This window comes from Topomyia yanbarensis, chromosome 1 (assembly GCF_030247195.1).
Source record: "Topomyia yanbarensis strain Yona2022 chromosome 1, ASM3024719v1, whole genome shotgun sequence".
Classification (NCBI taxonomy): Eukaryota; Metazoa; Arthropoda; class Insecta; order Diptera; family Culicidae; genus Topomyia; species Topomyia yanbarensis.
In genome coordinates this window covers 4,358,106-4,377,775 of record NC_080670.1, presented here as the reverse complement: position 1 = coordinate 4,377,775, position 19,670 = coordinate 4,358,106, and the positions used below count along the sequence as shown (strand labels likewise).

At 41.2% G+C, this 19,670-nt stretch overlaps 1 protein-coding gene across 4 annotated transcripts in view; it reads right to left on the bottom strand.

The window, feature by feature from the left end:
* Window positions 1-325: 325 nt before the first annotated feature.
* LOC131676670 (segmentation protein cap'n'collar) overlaps window positions 326-19,670 on the bottom strand; it is a 130,979-nt gene continuing 111,634 nt past the window's right edge. For all 4 annotated transcript variants that reach the window (XM_058955907.1, XM_058955906.1, XM_058955905.1 and 1 more), the window contains 5 exons: window positions 16,828-16,986; window positions 15,133-15,345; window positions 9,958-10,048; window positions 2,458-3,689; window positions 326-2,388 (listed from right to left, as the gene is read on the bottom strand). In XM_058955907.1, the coding sequence (XP_058811890.1) occupies window positions 2,029-2,388; window positions 2,458-3,689; window positions 9,958-10,048; window positions 15,133-15,345; window positions 16,828-16,986 (2,055 nt within the window). In that variant the 3' untranslated portion in view covers window positions 326-2,028. The remainder of the gene's footprint in view (window positions 2,389-2,457; window positions 3,690-9,957; window positions 10,049-15,132; window positions 15,346-16,827; window positions 16,987-19,670) is intronic.

The window sequence follows — 19,670 nt, the reverse complement described above, 5'->3', positions numbered from 1 at the left end:
TCTCAAAACATTTCGTCTGATCTGCCGATTGCTCCAACAACAGCTTGGAACCTTCGCTGATGGCGGTGAAGAAGCAAGAACTACAGTTAGGCATAACTCGAAAGCTACGCATTTAGCAAGAACTAATCGACAAGAGAACATCAAAATTTCGGTAAAGGTTTTAGGATTATTATTTAGATTTAGATAATTGGCGCAATAAAATTTACAGATTCCTTTAGAACGATCCTACAATGATTGAAGTTGGAAGCATATCGGAATTCTTAATTACAAAATAACTGTAACCCACTGAAAGGAAATGTGTCATTTACTTGGAAACGATTCGAAATAGTTAGATTTTAGTTTTTATTTCTGTATAATATATATATTTACACAACAATAGCAATCTTAATAATGCCTTAAAAGTATCGCTGCATTTTTCATGTTTGCTTTGACATGCACTTAGGACTAATGGTATTCCAATTTGATTCCAATAGTTTTTTTTATCAGCTATTCACCCAAAAATTACATACTTTCACGATGTTTGTTGTTCGCTTATAATTTCCAATTTCAAAACAACACACTGCTCTCCAGGTGTGCTTACTGTTCATAGAAGAAAGGAGCATTAATGCAAGAGTAAAAAAAAGGAAAGATTATTAGTTCAACCAGGCACAAATTACCAACCAATAATTAAACAACAATGCAACCAGAGACGGGCCGGGAAGATATTCCTTCGGCACGAAGGACATCCCCGCCCTGTTGATGCTTACCAGATTACCTCTAATTATGAATTAGTTACTTTTACTTTCCATTGAAGAAACAACTTGCATTTTCCACCTCATTATTACACACTAAAAGAAGCATTATTGAGTGCCTGCTACTATAATTCTGGTTCAGCCTAAATTATTTTTCTTTCTCCCTAATCCATTTCTTTTGTTATATGTTTATCTTTTCTTTTTCTTTTAGCCAGTATTACGAACTATATACAAAATAATTATTAAATAATAATATTCATCACAAACGTATTTTTTCGTACTCTTTGTACCGTTTTTCATTTTTCCGCTTGTGCGGCTTCCATCTCCTATTGGGTAGACTGCTCTGTCCTGTTCGGAAACGTGTAGCTAACATTTTTTCTTTACTGTAATATTGCAAGCAATTCACACTTTCAACGATTTGTTTGCTCAAGATTTGATCCATTTGTTAGTACAATGTGTGATGTTCGGTTGTTCGCAATCTTTGAATTTTGGCTTCCTAGATATAGTAATGTTTCTTTTTTTTGTTTAATATTTCACAGAATTCAACAAACCTTAACCGAGAAAAGAAAATAGTTCTATAAATCACTTTGATCAAAACAATTTTGAACAATCGGGAATGTGTGAAATTTCTCTGCTCCACCTTTGCCGCAAGGTAGAATCCAAAAATGTGCCTGTGTAACTGGGTATGGGTTTAGAGGGGTGATCGCATGTATGACGGCACAATCCACGTTCATTCAACACGCTCAATATGAGCACATTCGGCTGGAGATACTGACATACCGGAGTCCGTAGATGGTTTATTGGCTCTGATTCAGTTTTCAATCGGATTAATCTGCATCATCGTTTGTTAGTGTCCCGCTACCATTGTGGTTAGATTTTTCATAGGGAAAGAAATAAAGATGATTTGAAATGTCCCTGCTTAATTAGCGCACACGCAGCACACAGGTTATCTCCCTTTTGTTACAATTTCGTCAATTACCGTCAGGTATATGTACGAAGCGAATCAACTCGTGGTGGGCGGGAGGGGTTCTTCTAAGTTTTCAAGGGCCTTCTAAATGTTTTAAATTCCTGAGGTACGTTCGTCTGTGGATTCGTGTGTTTTTGTCTACTTTGCTCTGCTCTGTAGTTTTGTATATCCTTCAATAGATGACTGCCCTTCAGATTTGTGTATGTATCTTTCTGTGTGTGAAAGGGCTCATCACAGGCAGATTCAGAAGTATCCTGCGCTAGGTTAGTAAAACAACGGTGGCCACTGATGGTGATAGGGATACCGCTGGTAGAGGTGTTGCGACCGGTCTCACTCCTTCGGACGGTGTTGATTCGTGGCAGTGCTGCCACCGCTAGTCGATGTTCCGTTGCCGTGCTGATGCTGGCTGCTGCTGTGGTGCTGCTGATGCTGATGAAGGTGAGGATGGTGGTGATGATGGTGATGATGATGGTGAGAGTGTTGCAATCCATTAACCCCGGCGCCAACACCACCAGCAGCGGCAGCAACTGAACTCATTCCTAACTGCTGCTGCTGGTGATGGCTACTGCTGCCGGCTAAATCCGACTGACGTTCGATACGGCGTGGAACCAGCACAACCGAACCATCTGCACTCTGCTGCAGACTGTAGTGTTCCGGGGAGTACAGGTTACCGTCACTGTCGCGAAGATTCTGTTTGGGGAAAAACAACGAAAGATTGTAATTACAGTGATAAGTTTTAACAGAAAAAATGCAACTCACCTGAAACACGTGACGGTGCAACGCGGCAAACTTATCCCGTATTCTTTTCCGTTCGGACAGAACTACCTCCTGGTCGTGCAGAAGCCTTTCTTTGCGCATTTTCATCTCTTTCACCTCGTCGGCGAGAGAAACAATCTGATCGAGCTTGCGTTTGCGACAATTTTGAGCGGCGACTTTGTTCTTACCGCGTCGTCGGATGTCCCGAATCAGGGACAATTGCTGTTCGTTAAGGTCGTACTTGGACAGACGTTCGTTGAACTCGTCCATCGGGAGATTGATAATGTCCTGAACCGAAATTGGGATCAGAAGAGTACGGGCACGTTTTTCATCCCGCGTCAGATGCTCCTCCTCACTCTTACGGATCCGCTTGTCCCTGGCTTGGGGCTTTGGATTGGCGCCATTGTTGTGTGGTAGCGTGTACGTGTGGTTATGATGAATCACGTCATGATGGAGACTTCGAGCGGCGGACGCTGCGGCCGGATTCTGACGGGAAAAGTCCAGGGAGTACGGATATTTCATATCCACTGAGGAGAGCGGATTGTGAGCACTGGCTTGATCTTCTTGTTTGGTGATTGGTCCGACGGCACCTTCCAAATGGCTCAGGGATGTTGGCGTCATATAATCGTATTCGTACTTAATCGGTATACTGGCGTTCAATTGGGTTTGATGGTCAACACCTGCTGCCGCGGATGAGCCATTAGTCGACGGCGCCAGCGCCGGAATCGTTGTATTCTGTTCCTGGAAATACCTCTTGCCGAACATGTGGTGTTTCTTCTGCGCAACCACTGGCTGTCTCGATCCATCTCCGAGCCGACTGCTGCTGCTGTTGTAACTGTAATCGAACGGTCCGCCGTACTTGTTATGGTACTCCTGGGCGGAATCACTTCCCCCGTCACCCCACTCGCCATCGGACAGCGACGGGACGCGTTCTGAGCCCATCGAAGAAACGGCACTATCGCTGGATGCATCCAACCGATCCCCGGAGGTTGTTCCCCCGGTGGTACTACCTCCAACGGGACCATGACCACCATTCGAGGATCCAGTCAGAGACGTTTGCATGGCACCGGCGGCAGCCGCAGCCGAGGCAACTGCAGCAGCACTGGACATTAGCCCACCCAAATGGGCGGGATTGTTGAGACCAATTGCCGATCCTCCACCGACAACGGGACCGCCCAACACGGACGAATTGCTGCTGCTGGTGTTGTGCTCCAGCATGCGCATGGTGTACATGCCTGTGATGGGGTGAGAAAAGAGAAGTTTTGTTAGATACGGTAGGGATGGGTTCATAATAATTTGAAATTATTCGAAGTTAGAAATGATAAGCAATGCAACAGAAAGGGCGGTTTATTTCAAATTTAAAAAAAATTAGCCCACGACTTGGATCAGAAAAGTAAGCTTTGGGGGAAAAAACTTCTACTGGGGAGCAATAGTCAGTTTTATCCTCTGCTGTTTGTTGATCGTTCCGTCTGTTTTCTCCCTCGCTCGTGTTGACGTCCATGTCGTCGTCGCTAGAGCAGCTTTGGTTTTCGCTGTTAGATGTTTGGTGCTTTTCGTGTTTTCGAGTAACTCTGGTATAGCCATCTTTTTTCTGATTTCGTTGGATATGTATCAGCAGATATCGAAAGCTGTTTGATAGTATTGGTTGTAGTAGATTTGTTTTCTTTAGTTATTTCGGCGCATGGCTTATCGTGGCGTACCGTCGTGTTACAGATTTGACACGTGGGTGTCTGCCCAGGATATGTGAACAGCGTTTTTGGAAGTAGTTAAAACCTTGAGATGATCTGCCCCCGAAAGTTAAGTAAGGAAGTATAGGTTGGTTCAACCGCATTCGCGCCACTCGAGCATCCTCGAGATTGTCAGGGAAAAGTTTTCTACAAGTGTCGTTTGTGACGGATTCCACCTCTCTATACTTCGGTATGAATCTTTTGATATAATCCGTATTAGATCGCGGTGCCAAATCGTGTAGGCAAATTACCGTCAGATTATTGTCCATATGCACGAGGATCTTAATTTTTACTTTTTCATATTCGACGTCATGTTGCATGTGAATATATTTTTATTTATTTATACTGGTCTTCGAGTTACTCGTTCAGACAGCTCCTTAATTAATATTAATTCTATGTTTAAAGGTAGTCTTAATAATGTTAAAATCATATTTGTCAGCTACATCATTAAAATTACGACAGCATACATAGAACGGTTTGTTTTGAGAAAATAGCGTACGATACATCGGTAACCGAAAGAAATCAGTTCGTCTGGTGGGTCTAGACGGTACGTTGAATCGGAACTGGCTCAGCAACTCCGGGCTATCTATACTGTTTCCCAGAAGAGCCGTTTCAGCATTATCCTCCGACTAGAAAGAGTCGGCAAACGTAGTAGATTGCATCGATGTTCATAGGGCGGTAGACGAATAGGATCAGTCCAAGGTAGTAACCGCAGAGCGTAACGAACAAAGTGACGCTGAATTCGTTCGACGCGGTTGATTTGTATAGCATGATAGGGTGCCCACACAAGTACACCGTACTCGAGAATGCTACGTACAAGTGCGCAGAAGAGCGATTTTAGGCAGTATACATCGTTGAATTGTTCGTTGTACGTCTTTCACAACGAAAACTATGCGCTTTTCCGTAAGCCGATTGAAAGTTGTGCTGGCGTTGCAAAGCAACGCTTAGTGCAGGCCAAGCCACAGTGGAGCGGTTCTTGCCCTTCTCATATAAAGACAACAACTTCTGCAAACACTCAGATCATGTATAGTTCCGGTTGTGTAAAAATGGTAAACCTTAAATTGCAGGAACATATCGCTTGCCATACCACCACTTTTTGAATAAATTTTTCCACTTGAATCGGTCTTTTCGAGATCGCTTACATCCTACTCACTCAATTCAGTTCCGTAATTTCCGCACAGTCGAATAATCAATAAAAATCTCTTGATGCAGAACGTTGTTTTGTCCTGTTTGAAAATTTTCTACTTTTTATAGGTCTTCAGGTAGTTCCATTTTTTGATATGTTAAATCATTTCCATGCTCGTTCCCGCTTTATTGGCCAAGTCACGCATCGATCTTCATTTATTTTTGCTAATTAGAGATACCACCTTCTGATCCATGTTCAATTTTGGTTTTAAAAATAAAAACTGATCGTACGATTGTGGTAAGAACAAACACTGCAAAGTAGACAACAAATTTATTAATTGTTCATGTTAGTTCGTTCACAATCAAAGCAACACCAATCATGAACATACTGTTGTATTGTAACTTCATGTACACATTAAAGATTGTTGTAAGTCAAATATTTTTTCTATCATTTAAGAACATGAATATAAGAAAAAAAAGAAATTAAAATGTACATTATCAGTGTAGATAAATATAAATGAACAAAACGAAAAAAAATCGGCGTGACGTCAATGATAGCTCATGAGTTTTCTGACTCTTTAAAAAAGTATACCAAAGTATTATCTTATGCATTGGTCAACCAACGCCGAAAACAACATTATGCCTGAAGGGTAAGATAATTGATGAACGTTTCATCGGTCCCAAATATTGTTCGGTACAGGCGTAAAACGTCGAGTAAAAATATTTATAGCGCACTTTTTTACGATCAAAGGGCATTCATTTTTGCACCACGCAACAACTTCACACGTGATGTTACAATTTTGTTCAAAAAGATTTATAGACTAAGCATTTTTACCTAGACACATGTACGATGACAGCATCGTTCTGTCGCTGTTTTCTCTACAGCCAAACTCTGAATCAGTCAGTTGCGGTTCCACAAATTGTTCACACCAAAGCACTCCGCTTGTTTACAGTTACCATGACACTTCACAATCTTGACCAGCACGTTATGCACCCGGAAAAACAAAATGTCATCACCTGCTCTAGACTTCTCATTAGTTCAAACACAGGTTCAAGATGATTCGCAACGCTTTAGTTTAATTTTTGCTTCTCCGGCAATTTCACTTTCCGTTCGATTCGAGTAGTAAATAGAAGTGACTTGCAATCGTGGCAGTTCGACAGATAAGGCCAGGCCCCAAAATCACGCGATAGCGATCTTTCTTTCCTGTTTCTGCTGCTACTGCTGCTGGATTGATTTGAATGATGCAGCTAGAAACGTTTAATTTAAACTGGGGTAGATCCCGGTCCCGACGAAAGTTACTGAATCATACTGCTGTCGAAGTCTTCTTTTTTTCGTACTAAATAAACGGAAAGACCTTGGCCGAAAGCAGACAGCAGTTCACTCGCGAGGATGCAAGCCCCGTTCCCAACCACCAGGACAGTACCCTGTTAGTAATTTCGCAGCAAATGAACACTCTTTTCTTTATCTTATCAACGAGCTATTGTTCGCGCACAAGCACAGACACACAGAAAGACATCCTAGGTGACAGGGTTACGTTATCAGCAATGAATTCCCGGTAGTCTGCTTCTTCGCACAACTGGTGACAATTTTGATCACGTAGCCTACTGCGATGCGTTGGACGGATCACGGGGATGACGATGATGATGTGCACTAAATCAAGCGATGACACTTCACTCTAAATTCAAACTCTTTCCAGAGTTTTCATTCACGCACTTTCCTTTTTTGGTGACAGTTCTAAAGGCGCAGAACAGGTTAAATCAAATTGTTATCGAAAACGTAGCGAGCTACTTTTTAGGCAAATTGTTCTTTCACTGTTCAGCTGCGGAAACACGCTGCGAAGAATCACCAAACCTCGATCGAAAAGTGTATAGCACGAAAATTAATTTTATTCGGAAAGAAAAGAAAAAAAAGCCAGCGGCAAGGGAGAATTTACAATTAAACTACGAGGCGGGAGAAAAAAAAGTGAATAAATTCGGTCTTTACGGATCGCACACATATCGCGACATGACTCAGCATTTAAAAATAGTAAACACGGTGTGTAACACCGAAAAAAAAATATTTTGATTCCGCGAGCGCGGTGTTTTCTAGCGAACTGAGCGAATCGCGCTCTCTCGCGATTGGGAACCTGCACACATCGATGCGGTGCTGCTTTCTTTTCTATGCGAGTGCGAGGTCCGCGTTCGGTATGGTTATAGTGACCGCTGCACCGATACAAGGCCATTCTTTTCTGTTGATTTGATTTTGTAAGTATAATAAAATGCGGCGCGTTGGAAAGCAGTGCAAAGTAGGCGAAATTTTTACTAAACGCTTACATTGTTAGCCCAATCAGATTAGGGTAATCGTGCCTATTATGGGAAAAGTAGAAAACATCAGCGCTGTGGTTTTATATTTTGAAGTGTTCGCTGACATTCTTATGTGTGGAAAAATATAACATTCAGATTACATTTTAGGAACTAAGCTAGTCTGTTTTATTGTTTTACGATTCAGTTCGGTAAACATACGATATCACCCATTTTATATATAGTTTTTTTGGTGCACGAATACAGTGACTTTTGCACGGGTATCCGATCAGAAAATCACAACAAAATCTAACAAAGCTATATCTCCCGGTTGTAATGTTCTGATATTAATTATGAGTTATGAGAACTGGTTTATAAGATTTTTCTAAATTTAGTTTGTTTATTTTACAATGCACGTTTTACAAAACAATTTGTTATGAAACTAACATTCTCCAATAATTTTATTATAAGATTGGGCACCAGTTGGTGCTTTTAAAATTATCCACTATTAGAAAATATGGCCACAATTAACTCACCTACCCTATTCCCATTGGAAAGAGGATAGTTCTCAGGAAAGGCAAAGCGATGCGCACTCTACATCGCACCTACCTGCCGAGGTATGAAGCGGGTATTTTGCGCTGACATCGCAGTAGTCTCAGATAGCAGACACAGTCGCGTCGTTGGATGGCTGTCGCAGCAATATCAGTGAAGTTACAGAGCGGTAAGTATGGCAGCTGATAAGACTTTGCAATAGCACAACACACATGCCACTGCGTATAGGGTCATAAGGTTGTGGAGACTATTATTACCTTATTTTTGATGTCACTGACGTTGTTGAGGATAAACTCAAAATGCGCATAATTTTTCGCTTTTTTGTGAAAGTTTTTGGGTTAAAATATTTTTGTTGTGTGTGGTGCTCCAGAGCTGTGGGCGTTTTTTCTTTGTACTTTATTCTCGACTTTAATACCATGTATTCAGTTGAAAATTTCAATTTCAAGCTGTCGAATGAGACGTACTCTATGGTATCGCTAGTGGTGATGACCTTAAGCGCGAATGCCACCCGTCGTGAAAACTATTACAAGCCCAATAAATGTTTTCTTAACAGATAAGTATAATACGCTATATTTCTTCTTAGTGAAGAAAAAATTAAACAAAAACTATTTTTTCTCCACTAAGGTTAATGCTCCACTAATGAGTTTCAACGTCGCAAATGCTTAGTGTGGAAGTTTACCGTAACTTAACTTTTTGTCGGTTCCGACAGCATGAAGTAACAAGTTACTTTACGCTTGTCCGGACATGGCGTAGACCTCGGTGATTCGCATTTCTAATGCCAAAAGGTCCTGACTCCTACGGTAGCAGACAAAGGGTTAAGTCGCCGGTAAACTCTAAGCTTGCTCATACGACCCTTTCCACGTTTTTCTAAACTTTCTCCCTTCAACTCTTTGCTCTCCCTTGAGTACTATGGCTCTAAACATTGAAAAATATACTTTCCCTTCCAGTCCATTGCTAATTAAATGTCGTAACAACAGTTGATAAATTGGCTCAATAGGTCGTTAACAAAAAAATGGTAAAAAATAGGAGAAAATGGTTCAAAACACTAATTTAGTGACAGAACTAATTTAGTGCCGGATTGACGCTAGTTCCAAAAATCAAAACAAGATTTGTGTTTTTGAACGAACTCCTAGTTCGGTGTGATGTACGAAAAGAAATTCAATTTTAACCATTCTGAAATGTTTTTCTTGTGGGACATCACACAGGACTAGGTGTTTACTTTACTCATTTTGGAGCTAGCGTCCGTCCGGTACTAGCTTAATCATGTCACTAAATTTGTGTCGGGTTCTGATGAGACGAAGTCGAAACGCAAATTCCGTAACTAATTTAGATACAATTCCAGGAAAAAAATCCGTGGTGGTTTGAGTTCGAAGATCCCAAAAATGTCGCACAGTTTTGACAGCAAAACACTGTTCCCACTTTAACCTGCTATTTCTAATTTTCGCTTCGCTCAAAGACAAAGATTATACATTTTTCATACTTGCTTTGCTCTTATAGTGTTTATTTGTAATAAAGCAAGCACATTGAGAACCTAGTTGGCGGAATAGTGTATCAATGTTTCCAATAAGTGTTTAAATCACGCAAATCAGGCTGTGTGAAACTCCAAGGTATATTGAGATTTGCGTTATAATTTTCTGAAAAAGTCATACTTTGAGGAATATGCAGAATACGATATTTAACAAAAGATTTTTTGTTACAAAAATGCTCATTAATATTTTGATCAGTTTTCCGTTGAACATTCCCAACAATCTTAAATAGGGCACTTATGCAAAAAGAAGGAATAAGTTGTATACACTGTAAATTAAACAACTCAACTCACCTTCGTTCACTGCTATGTCCATCAGTTGAAGATCGTCATCCAGAATCGAATTGAGGAATCCATCAGTGTGATTCATTTCCGATGAGGTGTTCTGGAAGAAAAAAAAGAATACACGTTGATGGAAAATACGTAACGTATACAAACACTTCACTTCGTCTCGTCTCGTCGGTCTACGTTGTACAGTTGAGTGCAGCAGTGTTGGTTTCTGTTGCATGGTTAGCATCGTACGATTTCATTTTTGCGATGCGATGTCACGTGATTTGTCTTGCAGTCTATGGTCACATTAATTTATTTAAACAGGAAAAAATATTGTTTTCCTATTTGAAGCGCAATATTCGTTTATTATTTGACAGTTAAAAATGAGTGTGTAGTATAGTTTGTAAATGATGCAAAACGCGTCGTTTACCCATTCTAAAACATGTATTATAATCGCAAATCAAATATTTTATACAATTTCATCAACTATTGAAGTACCAACAAATGTTTAACTATACTGTATTTAACAGTATATTCGTTTATTTCCAGTTGTCGTGTAGTACACTGCTGCCATCTACGTTTGAACGTGGTGAAGCTTTCAAAATCCACATACACTGAAGTCTTTTTTATGCGGTTTTTTATGCGGATTTTCAAAGTTATACGATTCTTTTTATGCAGCTTCCTTTTAATTTTTAGGGCATCACCTGAAGCGACTTTTATCAAAAGATAGATCCTCGTGAATGCACATGCTTAAACAAAAGACATAAAATGTTCATATTTTTATTTTAGATTATAAATTACTAGTCTTTGGGTTAAGGATATGAGAAGCATTCTTGATGAAGTGAAAATAAAAACAGAAAATGAAGGGAAATTAAAGGGCGAACACGAAATTATTGCGACACATAAACGACAATAGGGCATAACTTTTTTAGTATTGGGTAAAAATCAACCAAATTTTGCACACTTTCTCATTGATGTGTATTGTTTACATGCTGTCAAACTCGAAGTCGTGTTTTTCGATTCAACGAAAATGGAGGTGAACCAAGAGGGTGAATGTTTTGACGTTTCTTTGAAAAATGAGTGAAGCCAACATAAGCTGGCTTCCTGGCTCGGCTAGTTGCCAAAAATGACAGCGAACGCGCTTTAAGCAACGTTCACATCGCTACGAGCCAATGTTGTTAACTCGACCTGAGACTTATCGAATGCAAACAAACTTCAGTTTGATGTGTTTAACTGGACTTCAGGTGATAAAAGCATTCGGATTTTGTGGGGCTGAAGCGATGCAAGAGAAAGCGCTATTTTCATATATTGTTATTAATTACTTGTTTTGAATCCAACTTTTAAACAGTGTTGTACAGTTCATATGAACGGACCTTGAACATTTGAAGCTTAGCTAGCGCTACTAGCATTTAGTGGTAGCTTCAGGCAACGAACAGTTTTCACGGGGCTGAGGTGAACCAACGCGAGTCGAGAGAACAAATTCTTTCCAAACACCTGGAATTTCCTGACCTGTCGCACCGGCAGTTGGGAAAAATGTTGAACATTCACCATTCAATCGTCTCCAGAGTGTTGAAGCGGTTCCAGGAGCGGTTGACGTTGGACCACGGCAAAGGAGCTGGAAGAAAACCGGGACCGGAGAACAAAAAGACGGAGGGAAAGGTGAAGCGGATGATTAAAGTAAATCCCAACGTCTCAAGCCGTGATTTGGCCAAAAAGATCGGCATGTCGCAGAGCCACGTCCAGAATGCAAAGAAGAGAGCTGGACTACATACATACAAGGTACAGAACTTCCCAAACCGTGATGAGCGGTAACAATCGACGGCTAAAACTCGGGCACGGAAGCTCTACGAGAAGATGCTGACAAAATATGGCTGCTGTGTGATGGACGACGAAACGTATATAAAAACCGATTTTAAGCAAATTCCGGGGTTGGAGTTTTTCACCGGCAAGAGCAAGTTCTATGTGGACGACAAATTTAAGAAGAAGAAAATGTCGAAGTTCGCCTCCAAATATCTCATTTGGCAGGCCATCTGCTCTTGCGGACTGAGGAGTGAGCCTTTCGTGACAAAGGGCACAGTAAATGGCGAGATCTACAAATTTGAGTGCTTCGAGAAGCGTCTTTTGCCGTTCTTGCAGCAGCACGACGAAGCTCCGCTATTTTGGCCAGATTTGGCCACTACTCTAAAAGTGTCCTGGAGTGGTATGAGGCCCATTCTGTCCATTTTGTTCCAAAGGACATGAATCCGCTAAACTGTCTGGAGCTGCGCCCGGTGGAGTAGTACTGGGCAATGATGAAGCGGGAACTTCGGAAGAGCAAGAAGACAGTCAAAGACGAGAAGGACAAGTTAAGAAAATGGAAAAAACTGAGAAACTGGTACCGGATGACACTGTAAAGACTTTGATGGAGGACATCAAGCGAAAATGCGTTCAATTTTACACTCAAGGCTCCATCGATTAACTTTTCTTTTGATTTTTGAAGTAAATATATGTATAAAACTACCCTAAAATTTTAGTTTGATTTTAAACATTTTAAGAAAATTGACATGACATTTTCGGTGTAGCAATAATTTCGTGTTCGCCCTTTACCTTTCTCATAATAAAACTTATGCAATCGGTCAGAATTTCGACTTTTTAACCGATGCCCGCAGAGCCGAATCTCTTATACCATTCGACTCAGTTCGGCGAGATCGAAAAAAGGCTCTGAGCGTGTATTTTTTACTTGGTGGTAAAGCTTTTACGCCGACCCGGGACAGTAGTTAGACCATACTACCGATTTCGTCAATCGTGAGTAAGGGACTCTGAACAGAGAAGATAGCTCTGAACCCTATTCCTCTAAACTCCATCATGAAGTCCGACATTTGCCTGATCCCCCGGATTCCATTTGAAATGACTACTTCGGGGGGAGGCGTGCTAATGCACTTCACTTGATTCCAGGTCTAGCTGGTCGTGCTAGATTTCGCTTGTCTCGTAACCGCCATATCAGTCCTGCACGGCATGATATTCTACATGCCTTCCTCCCAACGTTTACCAGTTGGATGCCGTAGTCGATCCGGCGATTTCGGTTGGAGGGTGGCTTCCGGTTCACTGGTGACCCTGGTGGTTTGTCGCGTTCGGTGCTACTCGGCGTAGTCCCCGACAGTGGAGCTAGCCTACCTCGACGGAGAGTTCCCCGATGAAAGAATGTCTCCTGCAACCGTTGACGGACACGTTATTCTTCCTTAGATGCAGTCCGGCAGAATGCCGGGTCAGTTCAGCGATTCCCGGTGGAGAATTGCGTCCGGTTCACTCGTGCCCCGATGATTCATGCCGGCGATTCGCTACGGACTACTCGAAATAGTTCCCGACGGTGGATCTTTCCTACTCCGACGAAGAGTTCCCCGGCAGTGGAAGATCTTCCAGGTCCGAGGTCGATCCTGCGATTCTGGGTGGAGGTTTTACTTCCAATTGACAGGCGCCACGACGAGCATTTGCCGGAGCTACTTCCCGATCTACTCGAACTAGTCCCCAGTGGTGGGCCTAGTCTACTCCGACGGAGAAATTTCCCGACGTTGAAATTTCTCTCGAAATCGTTATCTCGATGCTGGTCGGTTAGGTGCCGAGGTCAGTCTTGCGATTCCGGGGAGTCACGGTTCCGACAGCATAAGTCACTTAATGAACAGAAATTTAACAACCCGTAATTCAAGAAATGACACAATATAAGCATGTTCCCTTTATATTGACATGAAAAATGTACTTTCACGCATTGGCAAAAATATTACACTTATTACTATTTATAACAAGCGCAACAGGTGGAGAAAAATGTCGTGATTCACGAAATTCAATGTCACGTAAAATTGAAATCAAACATATAACTATATCCTTTCTGATGCTCGTATAATGCCGTTCTACACATAATTGTCACATAATTGCAATATTCTACGAACCAATCCGCCGTATAGTTAGTGCGTAAAAATCTTCAAAGTAATACGTATCAGGAAACCAAGGGTTGCGAATACCTTCGTTGTCATTGCTGTGATTTGATCCGAGAAGTTAAGCTTTCTATCAAATAAGTCACGAATAGAGTCACACGGCCTTGATGCAAGTATTTATAATGGCTTGGAGTGGGCGATGGCCCGAAATTTATCATTTATTGACGGTAACCAGCAGGGCATTTCACATGTCCCATGGTTTAATATTAAGATTGTCATCTTGAAGTGCAGCATAGTCATGCCTGGAAGCAATAGAACGTTTTCCAGTTTTGATACGAGTGCAGAGGTCGTTTATGAATAAAACGAAAGTTAGCGGCTCTAGGTGATTTCCTTGAGGGACTTCGGTTGGTATATCAAGCTAGCTAGAACATGTTGAACCAGTTCTAACAAAGGTACAACAACTAGACAGATAGGATTACAACTATTTAGTTATCGAAGGATATCCGTCAGGTTGTCGGTAAAAACATTCGAAAAGTCTGAATGGATTATTTATTCAATCATTCGGAAATCCAGAATGGATTCTTTATGCAATCATTCGGAAATCTTGAATGGATTCTAAATTTGACGGAGTCGTTCGCGACATTTGAGCGGGAATTCCGGAGGAAACAAGCCAGTTTTTCGAACCGCTTTCCGGGATGGTTTTACTGAGTTTCAGCTCAAATTTCAAATACCCTGGATTGCCGAACCGATTTTCAAAATGTTTCACTGGAATACCTCACAGAAACTTTCAACAAAAATGATCGAGATGATCTGGGCTTAATTTTTTTCAGAAACAACACTAGCTTTGTCAATGAAAGGAAAAAAATGGAAAAAATATACTGCCACTGCTTGTTTCTAACCTGGAAAATCTAGCAGTTTAGCTGAAATGCTTAATCAGTCTCATGCCTGGGTTTATCAACATAGTCAAAGAAATGTGTTTCAAGTTAAAATTTGACATGAAACACACAATTAAACATAAGCTTTTGTTGTTCAAGATCCCTTAGGTTGAAACGTTCTCCAAACAAATAGACATTTGACTACTTCCTACGATACAGTTGTATTAAGCTTCAACATAATTTCGTTTGAATAGTTCCAGATATATGTTGTTCAAACTGGTTTTCAGCTGCTGAAATTCTTGAAGTATAGAGGTTTCCTTTTTATTTCTAATAAATTCCCACTACTTATTCTAACGTCTTTGATCTCAGTCACCAGTGTTGTTTCTGTGTCGTCAAAAAATCATTAAAATACTTACCGAATAATACATCATCTCGTGATCCATCTTGTAACCGGTAGCCCCGGCGTCCGTTTCCGACGTCGAGTTGGTCAGGTGCATACTGGTAGCGACAGCCGAGCCCAAATTCGGTCCATAATGGGGCTGTGTTGGTCCGATGTCCGCCAAGGATGCATTCTGCAGGACGGCCGCATGTGTATGGTACTGACCATGCTGCGGAATGGCACCGGTTGTCTTCAGGGTGGGGTGGGGGTAAATAAAGAAAGAAACAGAATTTAGAAAGACGTCCGTAACCGTGACTAGTAGTTCAAAGAAGGGGAAGCAACTGAAAATTGCAATTGACTCTGTGACCCAGAGAGGTCAAGAACAAAGACCGGCACAGGAACCGCATTGCTCTGTACGATTGGCAATCAATTTCGGTTTTTTTTTATTAGAATCAGTTATACTCAGATCAGGTTGTAATTTAAACAAAGCTTTTGCAGGTCGTGTGTAATTTTCGAACGAATATTTTTGCGTATCGAACCAATTATCTTCGATGATGTTGGGAGTTTGGGCGATTGAAGCTAATTGAATTCCTGCTTTTGTGGAACTTTGTGGAGCTCATTAACTGCCAAAGCACTACAGCAGTGCCCAGTGTATGCCTCCCTCAATGGCCAATCCGATCAAAAACAAGTGCATAATGATTGTTATTGCTCCCGTCCCGGAACTGAATTTTGGAGCCGGAATGAAGGACGTAAGGCTTATTATTTAGGTTCTCCTAAGAGGTGGGCAAAAAGTGCCTCGATAATAATGATCGCAGACGGCAACTGACCATACACTGTACTTGCCCGATCTAGACGGATGTCCTTGGTGTGGATACTACGCGGTGGTAATCTTACAAATTGCTAGTTCTGAATAATTTACGGTCGTAGCATGGAAAAGAGAAAATTTAAGATAGATATGGGATGTATCATGCCATTTTTAATCGAAAAAATCCTGGGATAGAGAATTGCACTGATGTCGCATTTTCTAGCAGAAGAGCAAGTCATTTCTGTTAGAAAGTGCATAACCAATCTACTGTCCCAGTCTTTTTTTAGATGATGCTTACATAGGTGGCCATGACTATGTATCGATGTTTACATTTCGCACAACTTGGTGTCATTTTGCGTTGTTCTTTTCCATCTTGTAAAATGTGAAATATTTCTTTGGAAAAGAGAGAACAGATCGTGCACAAATGATGAACTATTCCCAAGCTTTATCTAAGTCAATCATAGAAAGCGTAAGCATCGGATCAGTTCGAACCGCTATTCCGAAGTATGATGAGAAAATTAGAACAACAGTTAAACAGGAAGGTATATATGTATCAAACGACTTAATTTTTGATTATCCGACGTTTCGGCCGTTTTTGGCGACCTTTTTCAAGGAAAATTATCTGTCTTTCTTGACGACCTTGAAAAAGGTCGCCAAAAACGGTCGAAACGTCGGATAATCAAAAATTAAGTCGTTTGATACTAGACTGAGAAAGCCAATAACCATAAAACACCCCCAGTCGTTCAAAAAAGATAAACAGGAAAATTGTGCAAACTTGCAGTCGCATGTGGAATTACGATGTTCCACTGATCTTACTGGCCCAATATTTTGGAGCTGAGAGTTCTACGATTGTTTATTAAGAGAAAATGGTCGACTGCGTCCAACAATCGAGTACTTCTACTGGCTCTAACCATAAATCTCACTTACCTGGTAGGAGTAGTGCGGCGGATAGTGCGGATGTGGATGCGCCGGGGGCATTTCACTCACCCCCATACCGACACCCATGCCCGGTGGAAAGCTGAGCAAGTTGGCCAGATCCTGCCAGCGCTGTTCCACCGATACGGCGCGGCTTAACGGAACACGGGACTGTAACAACATCAACAGTGGAAAATTATAATTAATTTTGGGTTTTCTCTAAAGCTTCCTACTGGTAGAGATACTCATACGTGAAATGAGGTGGGACTAAGTTACGCCAAATGTGAGCTTCTATCCAGACAAAATTGCAGCCTATTATGAGTGATGTGATAGCGACTATTCGCGGACCTTCCGTTTGTTGTTGAGATACTCTTCTGGAAGGTTTCGAGTAGCAGAAATTATAGACCACCATGAGAGTGAGCACGAACGGATGACACAGTAGCAATTAGCCGCTTGGATTTTGATAACTCACTATTAATTCTTGATATGATAACATGGAATCACACAAACACACGCATACTTTTGGGAAATCCGCGTAACATCGATTTTCAATAGCTGATGTTTATTGAAAGAGGTTGATGAGTGGGTCGGGCCCTGAGCCCATGTTCGCTTCGAGGGGGCGGCAGTTGAAATAGACAGAAAGAGAGAAAGAAAGAAAAAAACGGTAGCAACAACACAGCTCTCAGTAGCCCGAGGGGAAGAGCTACTGACTGCGAGGGGGAAATAATTCTATATCATTTTCTTTAATTTTCAAACGGTGAAGGTCATGTCGCAGTTTTTTTACACTACAACATTTTAAACGCACGTACGTAAGTCTGTTTGTGTTTCAAATACTGCGTCGTCGTCATCGTCGCCAGAGCGCAGAGATGTAATAACTGTAGGGCATGCGGTAGTTGTTGTTGTCCCCTTCAGGCCCACAATCAAACATTTAACTCACTAGTGACTAGTGGCTGTTTTGGAGTTCGAGGTCTCCTAGCCTACTATTTCATTCATTCCATCACCCGCACTCATGGCATCAAACCGAATGCCTTCGATAGTTACGGTTGCTATGTACTGAGTCAAGGTTCGTCTCCCGATTGCAAGCTCCCAACCGAGTGCCAAAATCGTGATCGATCGAGGAAAAATTCCACATATTTGTACTGTGACCTGTCAAGTGGATCATACATATTAGCATCGGAAGACAAACATTGCGTGCAAACGAGAACCTCGAAACAGTCGGTACGAAAACGGTTTCCTCTATTAGACCGGACGACAAAACAGCACCTGTCCTCCGATTCATCCCACCCCCTCCCCCACTTTTGCGAATGTTATTTGGTTTGGGTTGCCGGTATGGCTGGGCTAATAGGCTGTAATTTCGCAGCATTTGTTGTCAATTAAACTACTGCTCTGATGGCAGTGCCCTGGGTCTGTAATTACACATCCGCGTCGTAGTCGTAGCCGCCGTCGCCGCCGCTTTTTGTTGTACGTGCGCGGTTACATTCGTTAGGAACTAGTTTTATCATTTAATAGATATCTATCTAATCTGCATCGAAGAGGTGATAACTGTCCTGTATTAATTCGATGATTAGTTGGTGCAAATATCAGGAATTATTACACATATCCACTCACTACTGTTTGTTTTTATACATCTTTGACAACTCTGCTAGTTTGAACGAGTGAATTTAAACAGCGCCTACTATAATTACTCTACTCAATTGGTTGAATGAAGGTTTAGGGTTACATGAAATAAAAACTCCAAATAATAGCACGGGTTTTACTAAAAAGGTAAAACGTAACGAATAAAAAATATCTATCTGTCAGCTACTGATGAAACAAAATCGAAACACAATAGTCCGATTTATTAAAGTTACGTATTTTGTACTCATGCACAAATTTGATTTAATCCAATCCCGATCCTTAAGTAGAAACATACACGGAAAAAAATGATCCGAAATTTATGAAAAAATACCATGATTTCGTAAAGTGAACCGTTTACGAATATTGTGACGATGCTTCTGAAATCAACAATAGCAAACCTCGTATTGATGACATCATTAATCTGTACACGAGGGTTCTGGATCATTAGGCCGAAAGTCGTTAGACCGAATGCCGTTGGGCCGAATTGGGTCATTCGGTCGAGTTGATCATAAGAAGCGTCATTAGGCCGAATGGTTAATTAGACTAGCTAAAAGTATGTTCAGTAGAGAACCTGGAAGAGGCCATTGAATTTGGGGAAGTCTTCGCATTCGCAAACTGTTTGTAATCGAGTAAAATGCGCAGATGTCTAGCGTAAAAGAGGCCGCCTTACGACTGGCGGCCCAAGATCAAGAATAATAAAATACATGCGGAACACCCAAATTGGGCATGAATATTTGCTTTAAAAATTATCGGTGGTTCAAATATTTGAATCTATCAATTTAGGTAGTCCTATTATGCAGGAAATTATTTTTATATGACTCGATTGAATTGCCGATTGCTCATTTCAAAGACAAAAATTGTTCAAAATACAAGAACAGTCAAAGCATAGCTTATTTATTGAAAAGGGCAGTAAGTTTACCAATAAAGTTAAAATCTCCAAAGCTTGTCAATACGCAGACCCTAATACAACGATTCGTCGGATCAATCGGGCAGACGAGCACTTTCTGACGATTCTGAAGCATTAAGCCGTAAGACTGAAAGTCATACGCTCGAAGGGCATTAGGCCAAATGTTCAATATTACGAATGGTCAATAGACCGAATGACACAAGATCGAATGGACCAAAAAGAGTGATACATATATATAGACTCTAAGAGTGGTTGGAACTGAAAACAATATTTAAAGGATTGATCAGTTTTCAATGAAGCGTATATTTGCATTTAAAACTCAGTATAATGA